Source organism: Phoca vitulina, unplaced genomic scaffold (assembly GCF_004348235.1).
Source record: "Phoca vitulina isolate PV1807 unplaced genomic scaffold, GSC_HSeal_1.0 scaffold21, whole genome shotgun sequence".
Classification (NCBI taxonomy): Eukaryota; Metazoa; Chordata; class Mammalia; order Carnivora; family Phocidae; genus Phoca; species Phoca vitulina.
The window spans coordinates 25,523,301-25,548,593 of NW_022589724.1; the positions used below are offsets into that span (position 1 = coordinate 25,523,301).

General features: G+C 46.1%; 1 protein-coding gene across 8 annotated transcripts in view; it reads left to right on the forward strand.

Moving 5' to 3' along the window:
• Nucleotides 1-25,293, forward strand: part of GARNL3 (GTPase activating Rap/RanGAP domain like 3) — a 143,461-nt gene that overhangs the window by 89,823 nt on the left and 28,345 nt on the right. For all 8 annotated transcript variants that reach the window (XM_032418943.1, XM_032418946.1, XM_032418947.1 and 5 more), the window contains 10 exons: nt 4,658-4,733; nt 5,425-5,523; nt 6,993-7,096; nt 10,930-11,038; nt 12,911-12,956; nt 13,803-13,909; nt 16,353-16,468; nt 18,569-18,673; nt 19,713-19,787; nt 23,022-23,133. In XM_032418943.1, coding sequence (XP_032274834.1) covers nt 4,658-4,733; nt 5,425-5,523; nt 6,993-7,096; nt 10,930-11,038; nt 12,911-12,956; nt 13,803-13,909; nt 16,353-16,468; nt 18,569-18,673; nt 19,713-19,787; nt 23,022-23,133 — 949 coding nt within the window. The remainder of the gene's footprint in view (nt 1-4,657; nt 4,734-5,424; nt 5,524-6,992; nt 7,097-10,929; nt 11,039-12,910; nt 12,957-13,802; nt 13,910-16,352; nt 16,469-18,568; nt 18,674-19,712; nt 19,788-23,021; nt 23,134-25,293) is intronic.

A 25,293-nucleotide genomic window follows, 5' to 3' on the forward strand; every position in this document is an offset into this window, starting at 1 on the left:
TGCAAAGGAGCTGAAATAATGCGCCCCAGATTGTTGGCAGGCGTTACTCTGTGGAAGGCACTGGGGGTGTAGGGTGGGCTGCTGCAGAGCTCCGGCAAACCGAGACGTCCCTGTTTTTCTCTATATCTTATCCCTGGATGAATCACGCTTGTGGCGCCAGAATTCGTGAACTCCATGTATGGTTTGTAGAAGGCAAGAAATGAAAGTAAGACACATTTCTGGCAAACATTTGAAAAATACAGAAACACCCTGGGGCGCCTGGGTGGCTCAGTCGGTTAAGCGTCCAACTCTTGGCTTCAGCTCAGGTCATGATCTCAGAGTCCTGGGATCGAGCCCCACATCAGGCTCCACACTGAATGCAGAGCCTGCTTAAGATTCTCTCTCCCTCTGCTCCTCCCCTACCCCACTCCACTCGTTTTCTCTCTCTCTAAAATTAAATAAATAAATAAAATCTTAAAAAAAAAAAAAAGAGCACTCATTACAATGCATTTGAGGTGTGAGTGGTGGTCATCTCTCAGAGCTTCCCTGAGGATGTGGCCAAGGCACTTCTGCCAGCTTCTCAGCTCAGAGCATTGATCCTTAATTCCACCCAATTATAGTGATAAACTATCAGCTGCAAAGATGAGCAGGGAAAAAAATTAATAAACAACACTAGTGATGTCCCTGAAGGGTTGACGATTTGGTAAAGTGTGGTCAGTGTCCTGAAACCCAAGTGTTGTGTGTCCACAGCATAGAGAGGCCCCGCAGGAGAGAGCATGCGCCCCAGGCCGCAATGTGCATGGAGACAGTGAGAGAAGCGTAGGAACATGTAAATCAGAAAAATATCGAGGCACTGCCTAAACAAGAGTAATGAGGAACCCAGGGTGTTCAGTTTCGAATCAGGCCATCATTTCTTGGTCTTTCTGGAATTACTGGAACTTAGTGTCCCCACATACTTCACTTTCTTCAAAAGAAATGTGATTCTTAGCTTCCTATTAATTCCCAAGGATATGACTGCACTTTGGTTTATAATCATGTTGACTTTTGTCTCAGACCATTTAGGACTTAAAAATCAAAAGTCCCATATAAGCAGGAATTACAAAATGACCTTATCTCTATGATGAGTGTCTGGGCAGGACGTAAGTCCTGAGAAAACCAGTTTGCATGGATTCCCCCTACCAGTCACCTCCCTCCGGGCACCCAGATCTGGTCTTAGGACCTTGCAAGCTCCCCCCTCCCCCAACCCCCAAGATCTAGTGCTGGAAGGAGCAGCCAGCCTCATGAAGCACTAATGATGTTAGGTTAAATGGTTTGTTAAAATAGGATTTGTGGTAAAAAAAAAAAAAAAAAAAAAAAAAAAAAAAAAAATATGATCTGTGGTGGTCGGGTAGCCCCAAATCAAACTATTCCCTCCCAAAAACTGTCTCTGTCAACAATACAATCCACTCCATTCAGTAATACCTTGATTTCTGGAGATAGGCAAAAACTCTGAGTTAATCAGTGACATCACTTGGGAAGCCCTAGAAACAAAATTAGCTAGAGACCCTGTAGGTGATTTCAGGTACTTTGTTAGGCCTTGCAACACTGGGCTTTCTGGAGTCTCCACCTGAAGTGGGGGCAGGGGGGGTTCCTCAGCCAGGGTACTGACAGCAAGGTGCCAATGACAGAGCCATAAAAACTCTTGAAAGCTTTGCCCTGTGATCAGGTGGCCGTGGGCCCCATTTCTGCATGTAGCTCTCCACTTCCCTCAACCCAATACCGCACTGAGAAGACCACACTGTGGGGTTGGGAAGAGCACTGGGTCAAAAGTCCAGAGACCCGACTTCCAGCTCCCATTCTGCCCTCCGCTTAGTGCCAGCCGTGGGCAGGTTAGCCTTCCCTGGTCTTCATGTGTCCTGTCTGTAAGATGAAAATGTGGACTCAGTGGGCCGTGGGGCCCCTTCTGGTTCTAACAGGCTGCTGGATCCTGGCTCATGACCCTGGTCATTGACCGAGTCCTTCTGCCCTTGGCTTGCTAGCAGTCAGCTCAGCTGGACCTGATGCTGTGCCTTCTGGCAGGCTGCTGGTCTGTTCCTCTAGTCCAGTGGTTCTCCAAGTGGGGTCCCTGGACTAGCAGCATCAGCAGCACCTGGGAACTTGTCAGAAATAGAAATTCTTGGGGCACCTGGCTCGCTCAGTTGGTTGAGCGTCCAACTCTTGATTTCAGCTCAGGTCTTAATCTCAGGGTCTTGAGTTCAACCCCTTTGTTGGGCTCCATGCTGGTTGTTGAGCCTACTTAAAAAAAAAACAAAGAAAAAGAAATACAAATTCTTGGGCCCTACCCGAGAACTGCTGAATGGAAACTCTGGAATTGGAGCCTAGCAATCTATTTTAAGAAGGCTGCCAAGTAATTCTGATGCCCGGTCAAGTTTGAGAACCACTGCCTTAGGCTCTGCGCTATTATCCTGAGAGGATCATCTGTCAGACTCCACACGACTGTGGGTGCTTTTTAAGGGACCTTGGAGAATGCGGGATATGCCATAGTTTTGGAGACATGTGATTGCTGTCATCATTTCCAAAACACAGAAAGAAAAGTTGGCAAGTTTAGAATCATCAAGTGGATAGAGATCCCTGGCAAAATTCTAAGAAATTACCAAAAACAAGTCTGTGAGGAAGAGGTAATCGTTTGGAGGCAGCTTGTGAAAAATAAGTTGTATCTGACCAGTTTTGTTTCTTTTCCCAGTTATTATGCACACAGTTATTCCGTGAATATTTATGAATCCTCTCCAGTATACCCAGCACTGTGTGGTGGGCACTGGAGGTTTAGTGGGAAGTTAAGAGGGGTCTGATCCCTCCTTCACAGGATGTGTATGTTCTAGTGCTAGAGACAGACACATATACACACTGAATAAAAGAACTACAGAGTATTGGGGCGCCTGGGTAGCACAGTCGGTTAAGCATCTGACTCTTGGTTTTGGCTCAGGTCATGATCTCAGGGTCCTGGGATCCAGCCCAGTGTCCTGCTCCATGCTCAGCGGGAATCTGCTCGTCCCTCTCCCTCCCCACTGTTCCCTCCCTCCTCCCCCCCACACACACTCTCAAATCAATAAATAAAATCTTAAAAAAAAAAAAAGAATTACAGAGTATGGATAGTGCTTAGAAAGCAAAGTGTTAGGGCAGAGAGTAACAGTGGAGGAGGATGGCTTTCTACGGGCAGTCAGGGAAGGCCTCTCTGGAAACGGACCTCTGAGCTGAGGCCTGCATGATGGGAAAGAGCCTGCCATAGCAGCTGCTGTGGAGGGGTTCCAGATGAGGGCTCAGCTTGGGCCTGTCCTCCCTCTTCCACGCTCTAGTAGAAAACCACTCTCGCTGATGGGTGTGCATCTGTCTTTCAGGTGTGTTGGGGACAGAAAAATGCTGAGAAGCACAGCCTTGGACCCCTGGATTTTCAGAGTCTTAATTCTCCCAGATCCAGCTGTCCTGAATCCCAGCATTCTGCCTTGACCTCCCCCCAACCTATGACGCAATGGCCAACGCTTTAAACACCTTTGTTCCTAGCCTACCCCTTAATTGACCGCCAAGAATTCCCCCATCTAGTGCTGCACCAAATGGCCTTGCAAAAGTTGATTCTCTTCAGCCTCAGATTTTATTTTATTATGAAATACTTCAGATACACAAAAAAGAGAATAATATTATGAAGACCTATAAACCGGTTATCCAGCTTAAGGAAAAAAATATTGAAAGTACCGTTGAACTACCTGATCTCTTTCCTCTCTCTTCCTATAGAACCTATCATCTTGCATTTGGTATTTATTATTCCCACAGGATCAGATTTTAATCCAGGCTTTAAAGTCGAGGGTAATAGACTGAACATTTGTACTAGCTACTTCTTGATTTCCTTCCCCCTCCCCCACCCATCTGTTTTGTGACTTCTTGAGATTCAGTATCTTTAAGAATTGGGGGAAATGAGCTTTTAGAACAAATTGCCTACATTTTCCGTTTCTATTCCTAAGAGCCCATAGGATATCAGCCTAAGATTGTTGTGTTCAGTTTTGAATTACACTGAGCTCTCCCCTGTGTTAGCTGATCAGAACAGGGCACCAGGCCCGTGAGCTCCTGCTGGCTCTTTGAGCTGTGGTTTGCCAGAGAATGGGCCTGGCGTCCTACAGAAGCCATTAGTAATGAAGTTACAAATGAATTAACTCACATAAAAACACAGAGTTTCAACCGTAAGCTATCAAAACCTATAGAAATAAAGGAATATTAATTTAATATTGGTTAAACCTATAGCAATAAATGAATATTAATTTAATATTGGTTAATTTGGTCAGGGCGCCTGGGTGGCTCAGTTGATTAAGCGACTGCCTTCGGCTCAGGTCATGATCCTGGAGTCCCTGGATCGAGTCCCGCATCGGGCTCCCTGCTCGGCAGGGAGTCTGCTTCTCCCTCTGACCCTCCCCCCTCTCATGTGCTCTCTCTCATTCTCTCTCTCTCAAATAAATAAATAAAATCTTTAAAAAAAAAAAAAAAAAAAATATTGGTTAATTTGGTCAGAGTTGAGATGGAGGAGAATAAGTAATGCCTCGAGTATCCATCCTGGTCCCTGAAGTTTTCCTAAGTAATTTATAGCACATGTCGTAACTGTATATGTTCTGATGATAAAGTTTACATTCAACACCTTTTGTTGTCTTCTTGTAAGGGCTCTGTGAATTTCAAGTTTGGGGTTCTCTTTGCCAAAGACGGGCAGCTCACGGATGATGAGATGCTCAGCAACGGTAAGTGTCCCCTAATTTGTGCTGAGACCCTGTTCTGCCTTGTTGTGGTTTTGACAGTCCAAATTGAACTTACCTGTTGAGTTGGAGCCCTTAATACAAAGAAAAAGCCAGTTGTTTTGTGAAATTTTAGGGTAAATTTCCGAGTAAACTTTGTAGGGCAGGTGTTGCCCAGTTTCATTCAGTTGACAAATATTTACTGGTCACCAAACTTGTACCAGGCACGGTGCCCGAGAGGGAGTCTAACCAGAAAATGATATGGGATATGAAGAATTTGGTTCTATATCATAGTCCCAGTAGCAGAGGAAGGTCTTTCTCTGATTTTTATGGTTGGGAGAATGATAAAATGGTGCCATTTTCCTGTTCTTTAGCACCTTTCATATTAGATACCTGTTGATAATTAGTAGAAGCAGTAACAGTGTTTTCATTCTGCAATACTAAACCCTCATGATCTCAGTGTGGCAGCAGGAAGGTGGGTCAGTCTGATGCGTGGTTGTCCTTTCCTTGGAATCCTGGGAATTGGGAATCTCCTGCGTGGTCCCCGGGAAGGAAGTGTGACCTGTCTGTTGTGTTCGTCTGCTGTACGCATCTGTGGAGCCTCGTTCATGTTCATGTTCAGGGGATTTCAGTGCATAGTTAGAAAATGAAGACGTGTGGATTCTGTATTTTCTTCACACTTTACCTCTTCCTACAGAAATTGGAAGTGATGCTTTTCAAAAATTTTTAAATCTTCTGGGTGACAAAATCACCCTAAAGGGCTGGACAGGCTACCGCGGCGGTCTGGACACCAAAAGTAAGTTCACCTCCTGATCTCTTCTGTTGTCGTTTGTATAATTTCTAGCAGCCAGCCCGATCTGTATTTGGACTTATACCCAGGTTGGGGGAAGGGGTGGACTGGGAGGGATAAGAAGGGCTTCACACCCAGTCTGACACAGGGTGGCTGGACACATTTGGGGGCTCCACTGAGTTTTGCAAGACCAAGTCAGCCCTCCCAGTCCCTCGGTGTGGCAGACCACGGTCTGCCCGTGAATACTTACTGCTGCGCACCTCTGCGTTCCAGGGCTGTGCGAGGCTCCGGGGATGTAGCAATGGATAAACCACCATGGTCCCTGCCTTTCTAGGAGCTTATAGTCCAGGGGATAACACAGACATTACACAGATAATTACAAAATACCTCAGTAAAGTACTTGGAGGAACAAAGAAGAAAAAGTACAGAGTGCCATGGGAGCATTTTGTCTAATCTGGGGGATGAGAGAAGGCTTCCCCAAGGGAATGATGAGCAGTAATTTGAGTCCTGAGAGGAGAAGAGAATTCTAAGCAAAAGAACATTTGTGAAGTCCCTGAGTCAGGAAAGAGCCTGATCTGTTCTAGAAACTAAGAGAACATCTTTATGGCAGAGGGACTGGAGAAGAGGAGGGGGCGGTCCCACAGAGTTTGAGATCACATGAATAATTTTGGATTTTATGGTAAATGGAATTGGATGTCACGAACAGATTTTAAGTAGAGGCGTGGTGGGATGAGATGGCACCTTGGAGCCGAACTTGCTGGGCAAAGTGTGGGGAACGGTCCAGCAAGGTGCATGAGCACGTGGTGAACCTGCAAGGCTTACGAGGTCACCAACCCCATCGCCAATACTCAGCCTCTCTGTCACGGTCACAACCCCCGTCCGCTGACCCTTGCTTTGGCCAGGCACCCTGCCAAGCACTTTACAAGTGGAATCTTGTACACATCCCTAGGAGTTAGATACTAATTTCATCCCCATTTTCAAATTAAGAAACTGAGGCTCCAAGAAAGATGAGGTGACTCATCAAAAGGAACATAGCTGAGAACTTGAACCCAGGTCTGCCTCCCTCCAGAGCCAATGCTTTCAGCCGCCATACCATCTGCCAGTGAGCGTACTTGCTTTGTTTTATGGACGTGATAATTATTTGTATGTCGTTTTGTGTTAATTTTGTCCTGTACACCAGGAGGAACTGGAAGGCAAGGAATTATAGCACATTCTCCTTTTTAGCCCAACCTTCTACGTGAATCAGACAGCAAGTGAGCTTAGAGCGGGGAGGAAGAGGGCTCTCCACGTGGGCAGGAGCCTTGTGTCAGTTGGAGAGTAAGCCGTACTGTTGCTGCCGCTCAGGTGGATAATCCAGAATGGTCTTTGGGAATGTACTAACTGTATGCTGTATTCCCCTAGCCTGCAAATAAGGACTATTTCCTCAGGGTCTCGGAATTCTCTGTGCCTCCTAAATGCATGTTTGTATCTTACAGATGACACCACAGGGATACATTCAGTTTATACCGTGTACCAAGGGCATGAGATCATGTTTCACGTTTCCACCATGTTGCCATATTCCAAAGAGAACAAACAGCAGGTACGTGTGAACACAGGCTCTTTGAGAACACACAAACTATCAAATAGTGACCGAAACGTGGAGAAAGCATCATCGCTCTGATTTCATAGCATTAGAAACTGAGTGTGTTAATATATGAACTGAACCTCAGGTACCAATGTAGGGATATTGTTTACAGTCTGTATATTTGGACTCTCAACAAGCCTTGGGAAGAACCATCCTCACTGACGCTGTCCCCTTAAATAAAGGATCAGTGATAACATCGCACACACATGCGCGAGTGTGGTTTTACAGACTCGAGAAACTGTTTTGCAGGATGTCGCCTTCACCCTGTGACTTCTCTTCGTGTGCCTCGTGTCTCGTCCGAGACTACCCAGGACATAAAATAAGCGGACCCTGAGCGATGGTTGGCAAGCGTGTTTCAAATTAACACAGGAGGTGAACGCCGGGTATCTGCACACGCTCTGCCATGTTGGGGAAAAAACTACCTGAGACACTCCTCACTTACCCCAGAGACTGGCCATTTCCAGGAGAAAATTTTCCAATTTGTGGGAATTCAGACCTAACAAAGACACGTGCTGCTGGTTTTTGAAGGATTTGGTGGGGGGGGCATGGAGTGGTGGATTCCACTTAACTTTATTAGCTTCTTCCCCTTTTTTAAACATTGAAGGCATCTGTATGAATAAATATCACAAACATGAATGGACAGTTGGTCAGCAAAGATTTGTGAGAAATAGGAACCTAGAGAGGGAGGGGATGTGATGGGCCAAGAAGGCTTTTTTTCTGAGCACCTATAATTCTTATTTCACTAAGACTTCAGTAAGGGGGAAAGACACAACGCAGACCAGTGCGCTAAAATGCAGTGTTCCAGTCATGAGAGATCAAGGTGCTTTGGGGACATGGCAGGGAGGGGCAGGAAGAGCTGACCCCCTTGGACTGTTTGGGGCCTGGAATAGGGAGTTGGTGGATTTGTCCTGCAGGCACTGGAGACCCACTGGAGGTTGTAAGCTTGTTCTGGTTTTGGAGGGCTCACTCCGGGAAAAGTCAGGTGGAAACAGGAAGTACCCTGGCCCAGGAAGACTGCTTAGTTGCTGAAGTTACTTCCTGCCAGGCATCCTCCTTTGCACGGCTGAGGCTACCTAAATTGCTGCAGAAGCTGAATCTCTTAGGATCATGTGCAGAAGAGGGGCCAAGCTGACCTTCGCAGTCATCATGAGCTGTAAGAGGTCAACAATAATATCACAGAACTTCCATGGAAATGTTTTACAGTCCTCCTCCTCCTCCCACTCCGACCTTTTCAGCCCTGTACAATCACCAAAATTGCCCATGTCTCGTGACAGATGGGGCATTAGCCAGAGAGACAGGAGGAAGGAATGTGACAGCTCAACCTTTGCCCAACTCAGAAGTCATTAACCTTATCTCTTTGAGGGGCTGTCCATATGTTAAGGTCAGGAGTGAAACGTCCCCAGTTGGACCCTGGTGTTCTTAACATCTTGGGTGTCTCCGTGGGTAGCACTTGGGTCCTCCACTGGCCTGGCATTGGTGGATACGAGGAAAATGAAAACTTTGAAACTTGTCTCTATCACCGGGAAGATCATGCAGGTGGGAAGAGAGACAAACACAGGATGCTAGTGAACCTTCAGTGTGCCCCGTCAGGGCAGAGCAGAGAAGGACCCCTGACCATGAGCCTCTCTCTGTACCTCGGGGGCTCAATGTAACAGACAAAAAGACAGGGGCCAGCCTGGCTCAAAAATCCTGGTGCTTATTGACCTCCTAACATCAAGAACACAAGTGGAACGGTCTAAGCCGTATCCCAAATCTGACATAAAGAAGCCAATTCGCACAGAGTTTGTAGGCTCTGGTATTCTCGTGATGTCCACCTCTCTTCTCTGTTGCTGAATCAAACCTTAATGGGGGGACGGTGTTGATATTTGCCTCTCTGGGACCTCACCTTCCTCCTAACACGTCATGATGTCCCCCACCACTCACATTGCCTGGTCTCTCAGCCTCAGGCCCCGAAGGCAGCATTTAGTACCTGATAAAAGCACAGATCTCTGGGAGCCGCCCGTCCGAGCCCAGTCCTAGCTCTGCCAGAACTAGCACTGTGATCTTGGATGCATGGGGAGCTTTGCCTGGCCCAGGGCACAGTTCTTGGCCCTCTTGTCTCCTCCTACTACTTTCATTCACTCCCTCAATGATCAGTGATCTCCCCCAGTCTCAGGGCTTTAAAGAGCTTTTATACACCAGCAACACCCAAATTTGCATGTCCAGCCAGACCTCCCTCCAGAAGTCCGGACTCAGGTGTGCAGCCTTCTTCTCGACACCCCCCTGGGCTAGACACCTCAAACCTAACAGGTCCAAAACTGAACTCTGACTCTCCTGCAGCTTTTCTTATCTCAGAGGAATTGCTGGGTCATGTGGTAATCCTGTGTTTAAATGTTTGGGGAGCCAGCCTACCATTCTCCCCAGAAGCTGCCGCATTCTGTATTCCCACCAGCAGCGCGTGAGAGTTCCACTTTCCCCACATCCTCGACAGCATTTGTTATTACCTGGCTTTTTGTATTTTCTTTGGTTTTGTTTTATTTTGGAATAGCTCTCCTAATGGGCGTGAAATGGCAGCTCACTGCGGTTTTGATCAGCAGTGTGGAGCATCTTTTCATGTGTTTATCACATCGTCTTTGGAGAAATGTTTATTCAACTCCTGTGCTCATTTTTTAATCAAGTTATTTGACTTGTTATTGTTGAGTTGCAGCATTTCTTTATATAATCTGGATATAACCCCTTATCGGATATGTAGTTTGCAAATATTTTCTCCCATTCTTGTTGGTAGTATCCTTTAATGCACAAAAGCTTTCAATCTTGAAGTAGTCCAATTTATCTCATTTTTCCTTTTGTTGGCCATGGTGTCATGGCCAAGAAATCATTGCCAAAAATAACGACTTTCTGAGTTAAATTGAATTCAAATTATTAGAACATCTCTAAACCTTCATTTCTGCATTTGCAAAAAGGGAATGATACCTAATGTGAATCAGACAGGGATCTTGTTCTCCAGGAGCTGACAGTGTAGAAGAGGGGACACACCAGGGATCCATGGACAGTGAATCATTCTGTTTGGCTGATTAAGCTAAGGTCTAGGACAGGGGTTGGCAAAGCACGGAGCATGGGCTAAATCTCACGTACTGCCTGTTGTGTTAAATCAAGTGTTCTTGGAACGCAGCCACGCCTACCCATGTATGTATCGCCTTTAGCTGCTTTTGTACTGTGACAGCAGAGCTCATGGTTGTAAACCGACAATATGATCTGTAAAACTGAAACTATGTACTATCTGGCCCTTTGGAGAAAAAAATTTGCTGACCACAGATCTAGGAGATCATTTTTGAAAGGTCAGCTGAGGTCAGATTAGGTAAACCCATTGTCCTCACCAAGTACATCTTTCAGAACCAGCTAAGGCATTTATAAACATACTCATATTTGAGCCCCATCCCCAGGGAATTCTGATGCAATGCCTCTTGTCTGGGGGCCTTGAATGCCAGGCTAGGAAGATGATGTAGGAGCGAAGGTAGACACACAGCAGCAAAATGGGAGAGAATGGAGGCAAGGAGGCTAGTTAGGAGGCTGCCACAGAAGGGGAGACAAGAGGAAATGCAGATCTGCTTTGGGCAGGGAGCGGAGGAGATGGATAGGAGAGCAGGGATGCGGGGCTGGTAAAACACGGGAGGCAAGAAGTCAAAGATGGAGGAAATGTAGGGCTCTGTGATCATTGCGGTTTGCCATATTGCTTTAGTGTTTTTAACCCTGTGAATCTGCCATGTGTGAGTGACCTCCTTGGTGATGTTACTTATGCTTACATCCAGGTGGAGAGGAAGCGCCACATTGGAAATGACATCGTCACCATTGTGTTCCAGGAGGGAGAGGAGCCTTCTCCTGCCTTTAAGCCTTCCATGATCCGCTCCCACTTTACACGTATCCTGGACCTTTGTGAATGAGTTTAGTGAGCTGTTGGTCGGCCTCATGGGACTAAAATGACCCTCAACACAAATCTGACAGTTGACTTGCTTGTTGTAGTTGTTTTGCATCGCTAGATTTTTAGAGCCACTATTCTGGATTTTTCCTTTGGGGTTATTCTGCCCTCATCTTTCTTCATCCATTGGAATAATGGATGGATTCATTCTCAGAGAATTCTTGGCTTCTAGAATATCTTTCCATTCCTTGGGTAGTCTTTGAAGTAAGGGAAACTCCCTACCATCCATCAGTAGTAACAGAACTAGAATCATAGGTAGTGAACCCTCTAAGAAATAGCTTTAAATAAAAATTTGAATTGAAGTTATTAGAGTTCAGTTAAATTTAGTTAAATAAAAATTTGCAAGTTAAAATAAAAAGTCAAAATAATGTTTCTTTGTTGATTCTAAACCCTGGAGATAGCTACTGCATTACCACCTCTTGAAATTTAAGAAATGATGGAATTAATCATATTTTCATTCACTTTTCCCTCTGCTTCCTCACATCCCTGCTTAGCTCAGAGTCCTGCTGAAATTCTCTGTAATGTCCAAGCTCAGCTCAGGCAGACAGGCACAGGACATGAGCTTGGCCAGCCCAACAGACACCATCATGGCTTTGGGCCGTGATGTGAGACCCACAGTGAGACCCAAAGGTGGTGCCTCCACAGGTTGTACATAGTAAATAAAAGGCAGCTAATAAGCATTTTCAGAATAAATTCTGGTCTAGCTATTCATGTTCCCTGGAGACTCCAGTAAAAATGTTGGGAGACAGGACCATTGTGACCTGTCACATCTGGAAGTAGATTGCTCTGCATGCTTTGACTTGTTCATTGTAACCTAACAATACAGCATATAAGTTTTTAAAAGTGGGGAACAGCCAAATTTCTTCCACAAGAGCAGGGAAGAAAACATATATGCACCTACACTTCAATAATAATGGTTTTTGCTCCCATCCCTGCTTATCCAGTGATATCTTGCTCCGTTCACTGGAATTTAGGGCCACTATTTCCCCTTTCCTGCAGCAGTTCTTCCTGTGAAATAGAAGTTTTCTCCGAGCACCATGCGGGGGGGGCGAGGGAGGTGGCTCTTTAAGTGACCGAGAGATAGTCATCATTTTTAGAATTTCCTTTAGTTGTAACTTTTAGATTTGGGGCTTGCCTTTGTTTCTGGAAAGGGACAGGCAAAGAGTTAATGCAGATTCTTTCCTCCGAGTCCAGGAATGGAAACGACTGAAGGACTGATAGCCTTTTAGCCCTAGCAGAGGAAAGCCGAGGGTGGGACCTGGCAGGGGAGGAGGCAGAATAGGAGAAAGAAAGCTGGACAAGGTATGCTACCATTTTAGGCTCCGCGCACCTGACACAAGAGAAGTAGATTCTGCTGAGACGCTGCCGCCAACTGCATTGGTTTGTTTTGCCTGTGAAAGCCAGAAGGAGAGGGAAGGTGTGCGGTGGAAACGTTTAAATTGCTTTTATGTTCAAAATGGGTGAGGGGAAATGTATGTCTAATTTCATATTGGGATGTTTTATATTTCCAAGCAAAGGAATTGCTCTTTTTGCTTTGTTGGCTGCTTAGGTGCATAATAGCTGTATTTATATTGCTTTTCTGACAGATTGAGAGACTAAGCTCTTTCCCCAAAGGATGAGCACACAGAGGTTGAACTTATGTCTTCCTGAGCTGTCTCTTTTAAAGAAGTCAAGGCTCCATTTCAACCTAAGGGTGACAGATGCCCTGAGCCCAAAAGGGCAGGTCTAGGATGATTCTACACAAGGGATTTCAAGGCACAAGCCATTGACGTGAGCGTTGGGTTGTTGATTAATTTCCTTAACCATCACCACAGATATTTTTGCCTTAGTGAGGTATGATCAACAAAATGACAATTACAGGTAGGTGATGACTTTCTCTCGGTTTGCTTGTTCTAATCCTCACGTTTACTTATTAATTTGGCATTCATTTGATGGCTCCCAATACGAGTATTTGTTGATTGATTTGATGTGAGTGTCCTCACCAATAGAACTTCTTCAAGGCCATCATCTCTTTGGGAAAAGCTTGTTCCATATAGTGTTGCCCTCCCTGTGCAGTAGACCCAAGGGTCAGGGTCAGTTTGGAATTTTATTCTACTCTAAAATGGGCACAAATTTGCTATGTTTGATCTTGACCAGACCCCGTTTCCTAGGCTACGTCCTGGCCCATGTATCCCTCTGTTCTCAAAAATTAAAAGGGTATCGTGATGTTGTGAAAAGAGCATGAACTTTGAGCCAAATAGATTTAGGTTGGAATCCCAGGTCTGTCGCTTACTAACTTCGTGGTTTTGAAAGATCAAGTGTTTATCTTCTCAGAGTCGCAGGCCTCATCCGTAGGACAGAATAAAGGTGATGCTACTACCTTGGCAGGTTGATGAGAATCGGTTGATGCTATGTCTTAAAATACCAAGTTTGCTGCCTGGTATGCACGGGGTGCTCAGTGGTGGCCTTTGCTATGATTCCTGGTGTTCCTGACCTTGCCCACAGCTTGGTAGGTTGGACCATGAAGAATGCAGGAAGACCTGGCCTCTACGCTGAAGCTCATGGGAGAGCTGTATGGCGGCTGAGGCTCTGGCCGCCCAGAGACAGCACTCCTCCTATGGACTGAATATTCCTGACATATCACATAGGCAACTGGACAAATGTAAGGTCTGAATGTTGCTGATCTTTAAAGAAAAACCAAATAATTCTGAAATGTTCTCTACATAGGCTGAAAATATTTTCAGAAGAAAGCGTACCACTCTTTGGCCCCCCCTTGCCATCCCCACCGGTGTTTACAGACCACCAGGAATTCAGGGACTTTTTGCTAGTGAAATGTAAGTTTCTATTCTGAAATTTTTTGCAAATTGTTCTACATCAGAATGCATTCCTTCAGATTCTTCGAGGATGCTGTATAAGAAAAATCTCATTGTTTAAGCGTTGATCCCATTCCATGTTCTGTTAATTCTTCATGTGAAGCATTTAGTTTTCTGGTAGTGTTATGCAGATCTTCTCCTGTGTCCCAATCTATATCGACCGTGCTGCCCACCTGCCTTGAAGTTTATCTACACTCACCTGCTTTTGGTACGGGGGGCCTCAAATTTGCCTTGCTGCCCAGGGTTCTGCTATAGCCATTTCTGAATCTCTGGCTACATGTGTATCTGTGTCTTTGTCAGAGAGTGGGAAGCAGGTGGGACAAAGGGTGGTTATATGGGTATGTACCTAGGGAAAGGGGAGTTGTTAGCGGCGGGGGGGGGGGGGGGGGGGGGGGGGGGGGGAGAAGACAGACCGACAGAGAGAATATGGATATGATAGTGCAGAACCTGACCATCCAGGCTTCGCTAGCTGGTGAGTATACATTTTAGCTCCACCGATAATACCCAGATACCTGACCCTGTGCCCCCATCTTCTGAACCACAAGAGCTCGGCTACATCCCTCCCCAGAATAGCCCTTGGTTATTATAGCTACAAGTACAGTTTGCAAACCCCATTCAGGAGCATGCGCCCAGGGCTGCCAGATAGTCCAGGTTTTCCAAACAAGACAGAGATCCGAAATTGTATGTGAAATTGCCTGCATCTTAAAATGGGGGTCCATGTGTTTCAAGTCCAGAGGATCAGGTGGAGAGCAAGAAACAGACCTGAAACAGTCAGCAACAGAGAGTGGGTTTAGCAGCTAGAAATGGGGAGGGTCTTGGAAGCGGGGGTCAGGAAGTAAGCAGTCTTTGCCGTAGTGCCTATAGCAGGGAAGGGGCCGCTGCAGGCATGGAGCCCTTGAATCACGATTAAAGATGATTCGGCAACCTAAGAATCCAGCTTATGAGTGTATCTGCTGATTTAAATGGAGCCAATCAACAGAGTGACTTTGAGCAGCCCCCTTGGATGCTTGGGTGGAATGAAGCGAAGGCTTGATCTACAGTTGAAAACCTTGCACGGTCAATATAGTGGAAGAACCAAGGCTATGGGCTGTGAAGAGGGGTGTTGAAGAGATGAAGCCTGGAGCCAGGATGGACCATGAGGGGTTGATGGACTGAGAGAAAAGGTAGAAGCCAAGGGATCCGAAGTCTCTTTGAATTCAAAGTGGATGCAGCAGGAGGGAGGAAGAAGGCCAGGCAGGAAACTCCAAGATAACAGGAAATGGCATTTCAACAAAAGTTTTGACTTTTCTCCTTATTTGGCTGAAACAGGTCATTTTAAATGTTTTTGTTTTGTTTTGGTTTTTTTCTGGGATACTAAGGAGAACATATCCTCAAACAAAAAACTCCCAAAGACAGAATTAGAGAAAATAGTAGGCATGCCTTAAATGCATGCAGTTTAAATTCCTTAAGAGATGTCTTGCCACAAACAAGCCCAGCTTGCCCCCAGCACTCAGATCCTATCTAGGAAATGCCTGAGCCCAAGAAGTTCATTTTTCAGTCTGTGAACACTGTCCTTCCTTTGGCCCTTCCTATGAGAAAAATAACAGTTCATATTTATTCAGTTTGATAAGCCCACTATGGTGCCAACTCTTTATATGTACTATATCATTTAAATTCTTACAATGACCCTCTAAGGAAATATGGTTATAGCCTTTTTACAGGGTGAAAAATGAGGCCCCAAGAAGCTAAATAATTTACTTAAGAATGTGGCAGCACAGCTAGGATTCAAACCCATAACTGCCTTGACTTCAAGCTCCAAACCCCCTATTGCACAGTTTCTGTTCTGTGCTCTAATGTGGAACTGGACATTCCACTTTACTGCCTCTTTGTGTCTGTAGTCCACTAACCACCAGCTTTTTTTTCCCAGGAGAAACTTCTATTAGGGTAAGAATCCTAGTACTCTGTTAGGCAATTGTTCTTTTTCTTAACAAAATGTAGCAAATATATATTTAATCCTGTTGAATGGCATCCTCGCGGTTTGGCCCATGTGTTGGAGGGGTGTGTTTAGATGGTTGGGTAGGTAGGCGGATGGGTGGCTGGATGGATGGATGGATGGATGGGAGGAAGGAATGGTGGATGGGGGCAGATTCGGTGTGTACTGGGTCTTCAAGTAATTAGATATACCCTCTGCTCAGGAAGTTTACAGTCCAACAGGAAAGGTAAGACAGACATACCTATGGACTATGGGTTTGTATAGGGACATTTAGAGTTTTTAAGCATTCTTCCATGAAGGAAGGGTCGTGCCAGTGGTAATACAGGTATTAGGGAAGTGGGTGGTGTTCACTGTGAGGAGTTTCCTTGAGAAGGACATTCTCCAATAGCATGTTAATTTTTGTAACTCCCTTTATAACTTGATTTATTTTAGTAATTAATGGTGAAAAAGCCACTTTGGAAACCCCAACATTTGCCCAGAAACGTCGACGTACTCTGGATATGTTGATTCGATCTTTATACCAGGATTTGATGCCAGATTTGCATAAGGTAAGCCTGGGTCTGTGGTCTTCTTTCCTTCTCATGGGTTTGAGTCCTAGCGATGAGTCCTGGTTAGAAGAGCATAGGAGTCGGCGCGCCTGGGTGGCTCAGTCATTAAGCGTCTGCCTTCAGCTCAGGTCATGATCCCAGGGTCCTGGGATCGAGCCCCGCATCGTGCTCCCTGCTCGGCGGGAAGCCTGCTTCTCCCTCTCCCACTCCCCCTGCTTGTGTTCCTCTCTCGCTGTCTCTCTCTGTCAAATAAATAAATAAAATCTTTAAAAATATATATATTAAAAAAAAAAAGAAGAGCATAGGAGTCACCTCGATCTCTGCTGTTAATACCAGGATGTGGCCACAGGGCTGACATTCATTCTTTCATTGTTGCCATGAGAGAGTGTTGAATATCCATGTGCAGGGAAGTGATTTTCAGAAATCACAGGCCCGTGGAAATGGAGGGGCAGGCTGGGGGGCATGAGTGTCAGTCACCAATCCCGGGAGCATTGGAGAGTGCTTTTTGGGGTGGCTGTCCTTGGTGGTATACTACTCACCATTACCAGTGCCACGGAGCAGATGGACAGGCGAGAGTGGGGATTTTGGAGAGAGCCTGGGAGCTTTTCAAGGATTTCTGGAGATTTACTGGCTAGCCCCATTTTCGGGCACCTGAACCAAGTATTTCCACTTACTGCAGATTTGCTTTGTGCCAGACACTTCCTAGGCTGAGGGTATCTCCACACTGATGAGACCCAGCGGCACCTCAGTGCCTGGAAGGGCACCCGGGCTCCTTGGAGGCCTCCAGCCTCAGTGTGAGATCACCAGATGTCGTGCGCTCATTAATGCAGAGTGAAAGCATTGCTGTTCAGAAGCATTTCCTGCCTTTCACAGGGAAGCACAGAACAAGTAGGGAGACTCCCCTTGACTCCTTGCATTCGTAAACTCCTGCAAAAGGCCCTGCCAGCGATGCTTGTAAATAAATGGGGTGTTGGGTTTCAGGTGCCTACGTGCGGAGATGAAAACTATCGTAATGAGCTGGTGCTCATATGGTCCTTTCCCTTGGGCACAGTGACCACCGCCATTTTATAGGGTACCCCTTGACTTCCAGCTGACCAGTACACCCTAACTGCTCCCAGGGATTAGGCCAGACTAACCCCAGGGCTCTAAAGAGCAAGCCATAATCGCTAATCTGTCCATTCCTTTTTTTCCCCTAAAGTCAGGGAGGGGTGCAGAGAGGGTGCTGAGATGAGGACACAGTGCCCCTCAGGTCCTAGCTGAAGCATGGATGTCTGAGGCAGGCCTTCCCCAGCCCCCCATTGAAGCCAAGTCCCCCTGTTAGATGCTCTCAGATACGGTATGTACATCCCGTTCATAGACATTCTCCCACGGGCCCATCATGTAAGCAGTGCCTCGGTCTGACTCCACCATTACACTGGGCTCCACAAGGACAGGGACTGGGTATCACGCCCCCCACCTGCCAGAGTAGCAGGTGCACACTCAGTACCTGCTGACTGAAGGAGTGTGCCCATTCTCTGACTACACCCTAGAAGAGAGCTGTCATTTACTGAGTGTGTGCCCAAGCACTGTGCCCAGCCCCTTGCAAGCACCTCCTCATGTAGTCTTCATCACACGCCTAGGAGACAAGTATTAGCCACGCAAAGATGCTTCGACTCTGAGATTAGCTCACTTGCCCAATGTTACCACGGGGGCCACGGAGTTGCCCAGCTCCAGGGGTACCGTTCGCATAGAATGCCGCACGCCTTGTTCCAGTGGGCAGGCAGGGGGGACGCTCCATGCAAACAGCATCCCCGGAGCTGTGCAAGGTGGTGGCTTCATCAGCTGTTGGAAGCTAGTAAGTCCCAGAGCTGCTGGTGTGCTTGATTTCAAAGCCTGTGCTCTCGGTCAAGACGCAGCGCTGGCTCTCCGCCTGTCAGCCTTCTACCCCCAGCATCTAGCGCAGACCCTGGCCCGTGAGCGACACTCCACGAATGCTTATGGAGCGAATGGGTACAGAAAGTTGAAATAGCATTTGGACAGATAGGTCCGTGCGTTAGGAGAAGCTAGGGGATGAGACTTGACAACGATTTTTGGAATTTGTAACTTGTTTTTCTTTTCTAGAACATGCTCAATAGACGATCTTTTAGTGACGTCTTACCAGAGTCACCCAAGTCTGCACGGAAGAAAGAGGAGGCCCGCCAGGCAGAGTTTGTTAGAATAGGGCAGGTGGGTTTTATTCTGAAACCTCTTTGGCAAGATGTGCAGTTGTGAGCCCCATCCACACCAGATGGCCTGCCTGCAAAGAATTTCCTGTCTGCGTACTCCTGTGGGAGCTCTGTAATTTCTCGTAGGATGACTGTGGAAACCACGAGTGAGAGTTTTGATAACCACGTAGGCGGGGTTCTCTGCGGGTGGGAGTGGGAGCAAAGCCTTCTGCCGAAGAGGGAGCACCGCTGCCTCGAAGCAGGAGGCCGCAAGGCCCAGACGGGTTTCCCTCTTGTCAAGGGAGCACGTACCATTTGCCTCCCTCCTGGGGATTTTCTGAAGAGCGAGGAGCCCACGTAGGAAAAGCACCGTGAACTCCCGTGGCAGGAGTCAGCACAGAGGGGTGGCGTCCTCAGGGACCTGAGTTCCCACTCTGCTGCTTGGAAGCCATGCTCAGCGTTAGGCGGCTCCCACTTAGCATCTTATTCCAGATTTTGGAGGAAATCACTCCCGCTTTGCCTCACTCCCATGTGACGTTCATATGTCTCAGTTCTGGGAGGTGACACAGCTTTCTGTCTTGATCCCTTGTCACAACACGGAGGAGGAGGAGAGCTGCCAACGGCAGCCAAGTTTCCGGCCCAAAGGAGAGAACCAAGCAGGGTGACCCAGGAAAGCTTAGGGGCACAAGTGACTTAGCCCCAGACAGGTGCACCGTGACAGGGGCTCTCCGACGTGGGTCCTTGTTCAGAGGCACCCTGCCTGTGCTTCCCGAGATCCTGACTCACCGAGTTTGAGGGGGGACCTGGGAATGTTTTCGGTCTCGCCGTGTCGGAGTCTCTGCACTGAGATACCGATGACTGAAATGACGGGATGGGGTCATTTGGGCTGGAACATTGTCAGTAGGCTGCATTCCTTGGCTCAGTGAGAGGGCAGTGTGGGAACCTGAAACTTTAGTCTAAAATTACTCCTGTTAAGAAATTCTTGTCAAATCGCAATTGTTGAGCCTGCTCTTCTTTTACTGCCTGATAACCAACTGTAAAAGAGATCTCTGTTCTGTAAGGCACTAAAACTGAAATCCATTGTGAGAGGGGATGCTCCGTCAAGCTTGGTGGCTTCGGGGATCTGTAAAAAAGAGGTGAGTCCATGATGCTCTCAAGTTCACCTGTGAATGTCCTTTGTTGTCAGCGAAGTTACTGCAATTCTTTGACAGAGATTTGTGGGACAGGAGGGAGATGAGCTTGTCTGTTGCAGAGTCCCCAGGGAAAGCCCCAGATAAAGTTGAGTAGCATTTAGGGAGAGCCCCCAATTTCCATTACGTGTGTGTGCCTTTGCATGCTTAAGGGGAGCAGAGCTGCTGGAGCAGGCCTGGTCAGGCAGACGGGGCTGAGCGGTGCTCCTCGAGCCTCGTGTGCATACCGATTGCCTGTACGTCTTGGCGAAATGCGTGTTCTGATTCTACAGCTCTGGGGAGGAGTGAAGACTGTGCATTTCTAACAAGCTCGCATGGGGTGCCTGGATACGCTCCACAAAGCTCTAGGGCTGTGTTTCTCAAGCTTTGGTGTGTACTACAATCACCCCCTTTTGAATTTCTGATTCAGTAGGTCTGGGATGAGCCCTGAGAATCTGCATCTCTAATGAGTTCCCAGGTGATGCTGATGCTGTTGGTCAGAGGACCACAGTTGAGAAACCACTGCTTAATCTATAGTTCATTCAGTCACCCAGAAATTTTGTGGCCTGTGTATCTACTTCTCATTTCCACTTTCCTTGGGGAAAAAAACTAGCTGGTAATCAGGAAGAGAAGAGCAAATAATAAACTTGTTGCATAGGAACTTACTGTTTGCATGATTTTGTAAAGCAAAACTCCATGTCCCTAGTTATGTCTGTGTTCCAAATATGTAAAAGTTAGTTAAATGGAACAAATCCACAGACAGTGCATCACTAGAGAAATGTCCATTATAAAAGCAAAAGAATTACAAATGCATTTACTTTAGTGATAAAGGTATAAATGCTTTGTATCTGACTTACAGAACCTACACACTTTAAAGTCTGGTTTCAGGGAAATGATGAGGTCAAAATACAACTGATGTTAGAAAACCACAACCAATTTCAGACCAGACTGATGGCAAAACATCTTTTCCAAAGGGTGCATAAATTCCCATTATCGGCTCATTGGTGTGAATGGTAGAATTTGCAGTGTTCCCAAGAGCTCCATAAATACCAAATTCCAGCAGGATTTAGTAACCTTCTTGATAGGAAGTTCTTAGGCATACATAAAAATGAAAGTCTGTGGAAATGTAACTTGTTCACTGGTGAAGAGCAAAGAAAGAACTTTCATTTTTTCTATCCGTTCAGAACCTACCAGTGAGCCAACAGGCCTGCCTTGGAGAAACACTGGCCTAGAGGCCCTCACGGACTTCTGTGCAACTGGGTCCGCAGAGGCCAGAGTCCCGCGTGCTGCTCCCAAGAGTGTTTTATTTCCAAAGAAGAGGCTTTGTCAACCTCCTAGGCATCCATCAGTTCATGTGCTGTGTTAATGTTCTTAGAGGGTCCAGCAAGGAGGGAGTCCTGCACTTAGGCCACATCCTTGCCCTGCAGAGTCTCCACCAAGCCCCTCACTTGGCAGAAGGGAATCCAGTGCAGTGGCAAATGCCATCAGTCCTCAGAGTGGAGCCTGTGTGGGACCAGGTGTGAGTTCCCATCACTGACACTTGCTACGTGATGTCCTCAGGCAACCTGGAGTCCCCGGCCCCTTTGAGAACGCATGAAAGCAGTGGACACCCCTCCACACACACACACACACACACTAGCCCATTAAAATGTACGGATGGCACATGTATACAACATTTTGAATACAATTTCAGGGCTTCAGACGCCTCCTCAAGCTCTCTATGGATCCTCTAGGACCCTTAGATCTTCTGGGTTAAGAACCCCTATTCTGCCTAAGTGGTCTAAATTTGTGTTCTCTGCTCAGAGAACGTTTTGTTATTAAGAGTTGGTTTTTATGTCTTGGTGTTACCTAATGCTCACATGTCTGTGTCTGTCTCCCAGCTGACGTTCATAGTGGCTTTGCTTCTTCATGTCTTCCTGCTGTAGGTCACGAAGTCAGAATTTCCAGACATCTTCTTAGAGAAATGCCATTCCAATTAATGGCCTGCACTTGTGTAGCCCTTTCTAGGTTGTAAAATGTCTTCACATTCTTTGTGTGATCTTTCCAGAACGGGCTTGAACCTCATCTTAGCAATTAGATTTCTTCTGAGGCTTGTGAGTTTCTTAAAGGGACAACATACTTTTCTAAGAGAGCAGTAATACACACAGTATTTACCCTCATCCCAAATGACACCCTGGAAGGTAACCTCACTGCCACCACTTCTACTTTCAGTACTCGGACATGAACTCACGCAGTGCGCGCGTGCACACCCATGTGCATACGTGGGGTCTTGTACCATCCCCAGGGAGCACATCTGATTGAGAGTAAAAGTGCAAATGTGAAACTTTGACTTGTCCCTGAGAAGCTCCAAAAACGTCTTTGTCCTTTGAGGCCAAGCCTCCTGGCTCTAGGCATCCCCACACAGCTCTGGGGCAGCCATAGGGAGGGCTAACTCTGATGCCAGAACCAAGCATGAGATGAAGGGGAAGAGTTCATGTGGTATGAATACATCATGCAGGGAGCATGAGTAGGTTTCAGGCAGCACCTTTCATATTCTCACAAACATGTTATTTTTTTAAGATTTTGTAGACTTAAGTGGGTCAATAAGCATTTTCATGTTAAGGCAATATCAACTTCTTGCATTGTGTACGACTTAATAATTTTACTGAATCAGCAACACAAATCTGACATTTTTGTAGAGTTATGTGGGTCTTCCTTTGGTGATGAGCTCGTGTAAATTTTTCAAAAAATAGGCAACAATTGGTTGGTCCAACTCCAGGTATTAAGGTAAAATGTTTGCTTAGAAGACGTTACCATTTGGTTGCTCCCAAGGAAGATTATTACATACGGAGACAGGTCATGGTGCCAGAAACATGTGACTTCCCTCTTTTCCTACTGCATATGTATTTGAAAAGAGACTTTTCTTCTTAAGAAAGGTAACTGAAGGGCACCTGGCTGGCTCAGTCGGTGGAGCGTGCGACCCTTCGGGGTCATGAGTTTAAGCCCCATGTTGGGTGTAGAGATTACTTCAAAATATTTTTTGAAAACATAAGGAAAAAAAAAAAACAAAGAAAGGTAGCTGAGTGCAGGGCCCCCTTAGCTCCCCGAGTTGAGCGGGTATCTGGGCTTGGTCTCGGGCGGCGTACTGTACGTTTCCACCCGAGGGGCCGCGGGATGGTCCTTCTGGAGCTTACTTCCCACCGCTTTTTTAATGCCTTGCAGCCTTGGGAGCCGCAGTGTTTCTGCAGTGATTTCCCTCATGAAGCTGTGTGCGCGGACCCCTGGGGCCAGGCCCTGCTGGTCTCCACTGATGCCGGCGTCTTGCTAGTGGATGGTTAGTGAGTAGCTGCTCGTTCCAATGTCTTTGTTTGTGTGACTTGTAGGACTTCTAAGGTGCGTGACAGCCAGTCAACTCCCCGTAGATAAATGTGTCATCAGCAGTGAGGTTAGCATAAGTTTCCTCTCCTTACAAAATTAACCCCTTCTTTTCAGGACAAGCAGAGGGAATATATTCTGAACGAGCAAGCCAGAGGGTGAGTCATGCATGACAGGTTCATGCCTTCCCCAAATCTGAGTAGTCTGTGAGCATCCAATGACCTGCAAAAAAAGATCTCCTTTTTGGCCAATACTTACCATGATTCTAACATTTTACCTTAAATCAACAGCTCCTATCTCAGGGACATGCCCTCTCTCTCTCTTTTTTTAGGGTTTCTGATTCAAAAAGTATTTGGTGTCCAAAACAAATAATAAGAATCTTAGATAACCCAGTTTTGTTGCATACAGAAACAGAAAGATTTGACGGGAAGACAGATTTCCACTTAATATAAAATCAAACTTTTTGACAATCAGGTCGATCAGTGTGCCTGGGGAGGTGGTCAGTTCCCTGTCACCATGGATCAGCCAGCAGTGGGACATGCCCTCGGCAAGGATGCTATAGAGAAAGTTCAACTTCAGATGGGGATTTCATTTAGACTCGAGGACTGTGTGGTCCCTTCCAGCAGGAGGCCCCTTTGGATTTTTCCAGACTCCCGATGAATGTTAAAGGGGCTAAACACTGGTAGCAAGTCATCTCCTGGGGCTTCTGGGGGAGCTGTAGGCATAGAGACAGTGTCTTCCAAGGGCACATTCTCCACAGCACAGAAGCAGGCTGCCCAGTCTCCGTTACCATACTGATGTTTTATGGGATTCCTAAACTCCACCACTGAGAGTGACATAATGGCCTAAAACGGCGACATCTTCCCATCCTTGGCCACGACCTTCACTCCCTCCTCTGACCCTGTCAGCGAGGTTTCCTAAGTGCCTGTTATGTGCCAGGCCCTTGGGAAGTGGAAGTGGGTGCCTTGTGTGGGAAAACAAGAAAGGCAGACCAGGCTTTATAATGGACTTATTTCTGACTCCATCTGTTACTTCATCTGTCATATGTATATATATGTATATATGTATGTATGTATATATTTACTAAAAGACAGATAATCTAAAACTTATGAACTGAGAATTTAAATTAAATATTTAACTTTAGAAATTATAAAACAGAGCATCTTTGTGATCGTGAAGAAAACTGAACCCCTGTGAGCTTCAGGTTTCTCTGAAGCGGGGGGGATTTTTTTAAGCGGCTGAAAACTAGTTTACAATAATGAAAACAGACAAAATAAACAAACTGGGAATAATGATCATAACTCCAGGAAGGGATCGTGGAAATTATGAAGACCCATGCTAAGTGCTTAGGTCAGTGTCTGGCACATAATAGTAACTTAGTAAACAACAGTTACTATATTGATGATATCCCTGTGAACGTGCTAAAAAGGAAACAAAGTCTATAGATGTTGCCAAAGGTGCAACCAAATAAAATAATTTATTTAAAAAAAAAAACAGACTTTAGACATTTAGTCTGGTCTCTCCCTCTCTTTGTCTCTTCATTTTATGGATGAAGAAACGAAAGAAACAATGTGTCTTGCCCAAGATCACACAGCTGGTTAGTGGCACATCTGGAACTGGAACCCAGAGGTGATTGCTAATTCAGCACTCTGTCCACTAAACCAACTGCATTTTATTAAAATCAAATTAAACTCAGGGCACCTGGGTGGCTCAGTCAGTTAAGCATCCAACTCTTGGTTTCAGCTCAGGTCATGACCTCAGGGTCCTGGGATGGAGCCCCACATCGGGCTCCCTGCTCAGCGTGGAGCCTGCTTCTCCCTTTCCATCTGCCTGCCGCTCTGCCTACTTGTGCTTTCTCTCTATCAAATAAATAAATAAAATATTTAAAATAAATTAATTAATTTAATTAAATTCTACCCATGTTATTGTCTTTACCTTAACACAGGTTTCCAAAAATATAGTCCTGAGCAAATAATTTTGAGAAATGTTTTGGTCGAAAGGAAGTTATATTCTACCTGTTTGTTCTTTTTAGGAACAAGAAAATATGCTTTATAATGGCTATTTGTAAGGCTTGTCTAAAAAACAACAACAACAAAATTCTATTTGAGTTGCTTCTCTT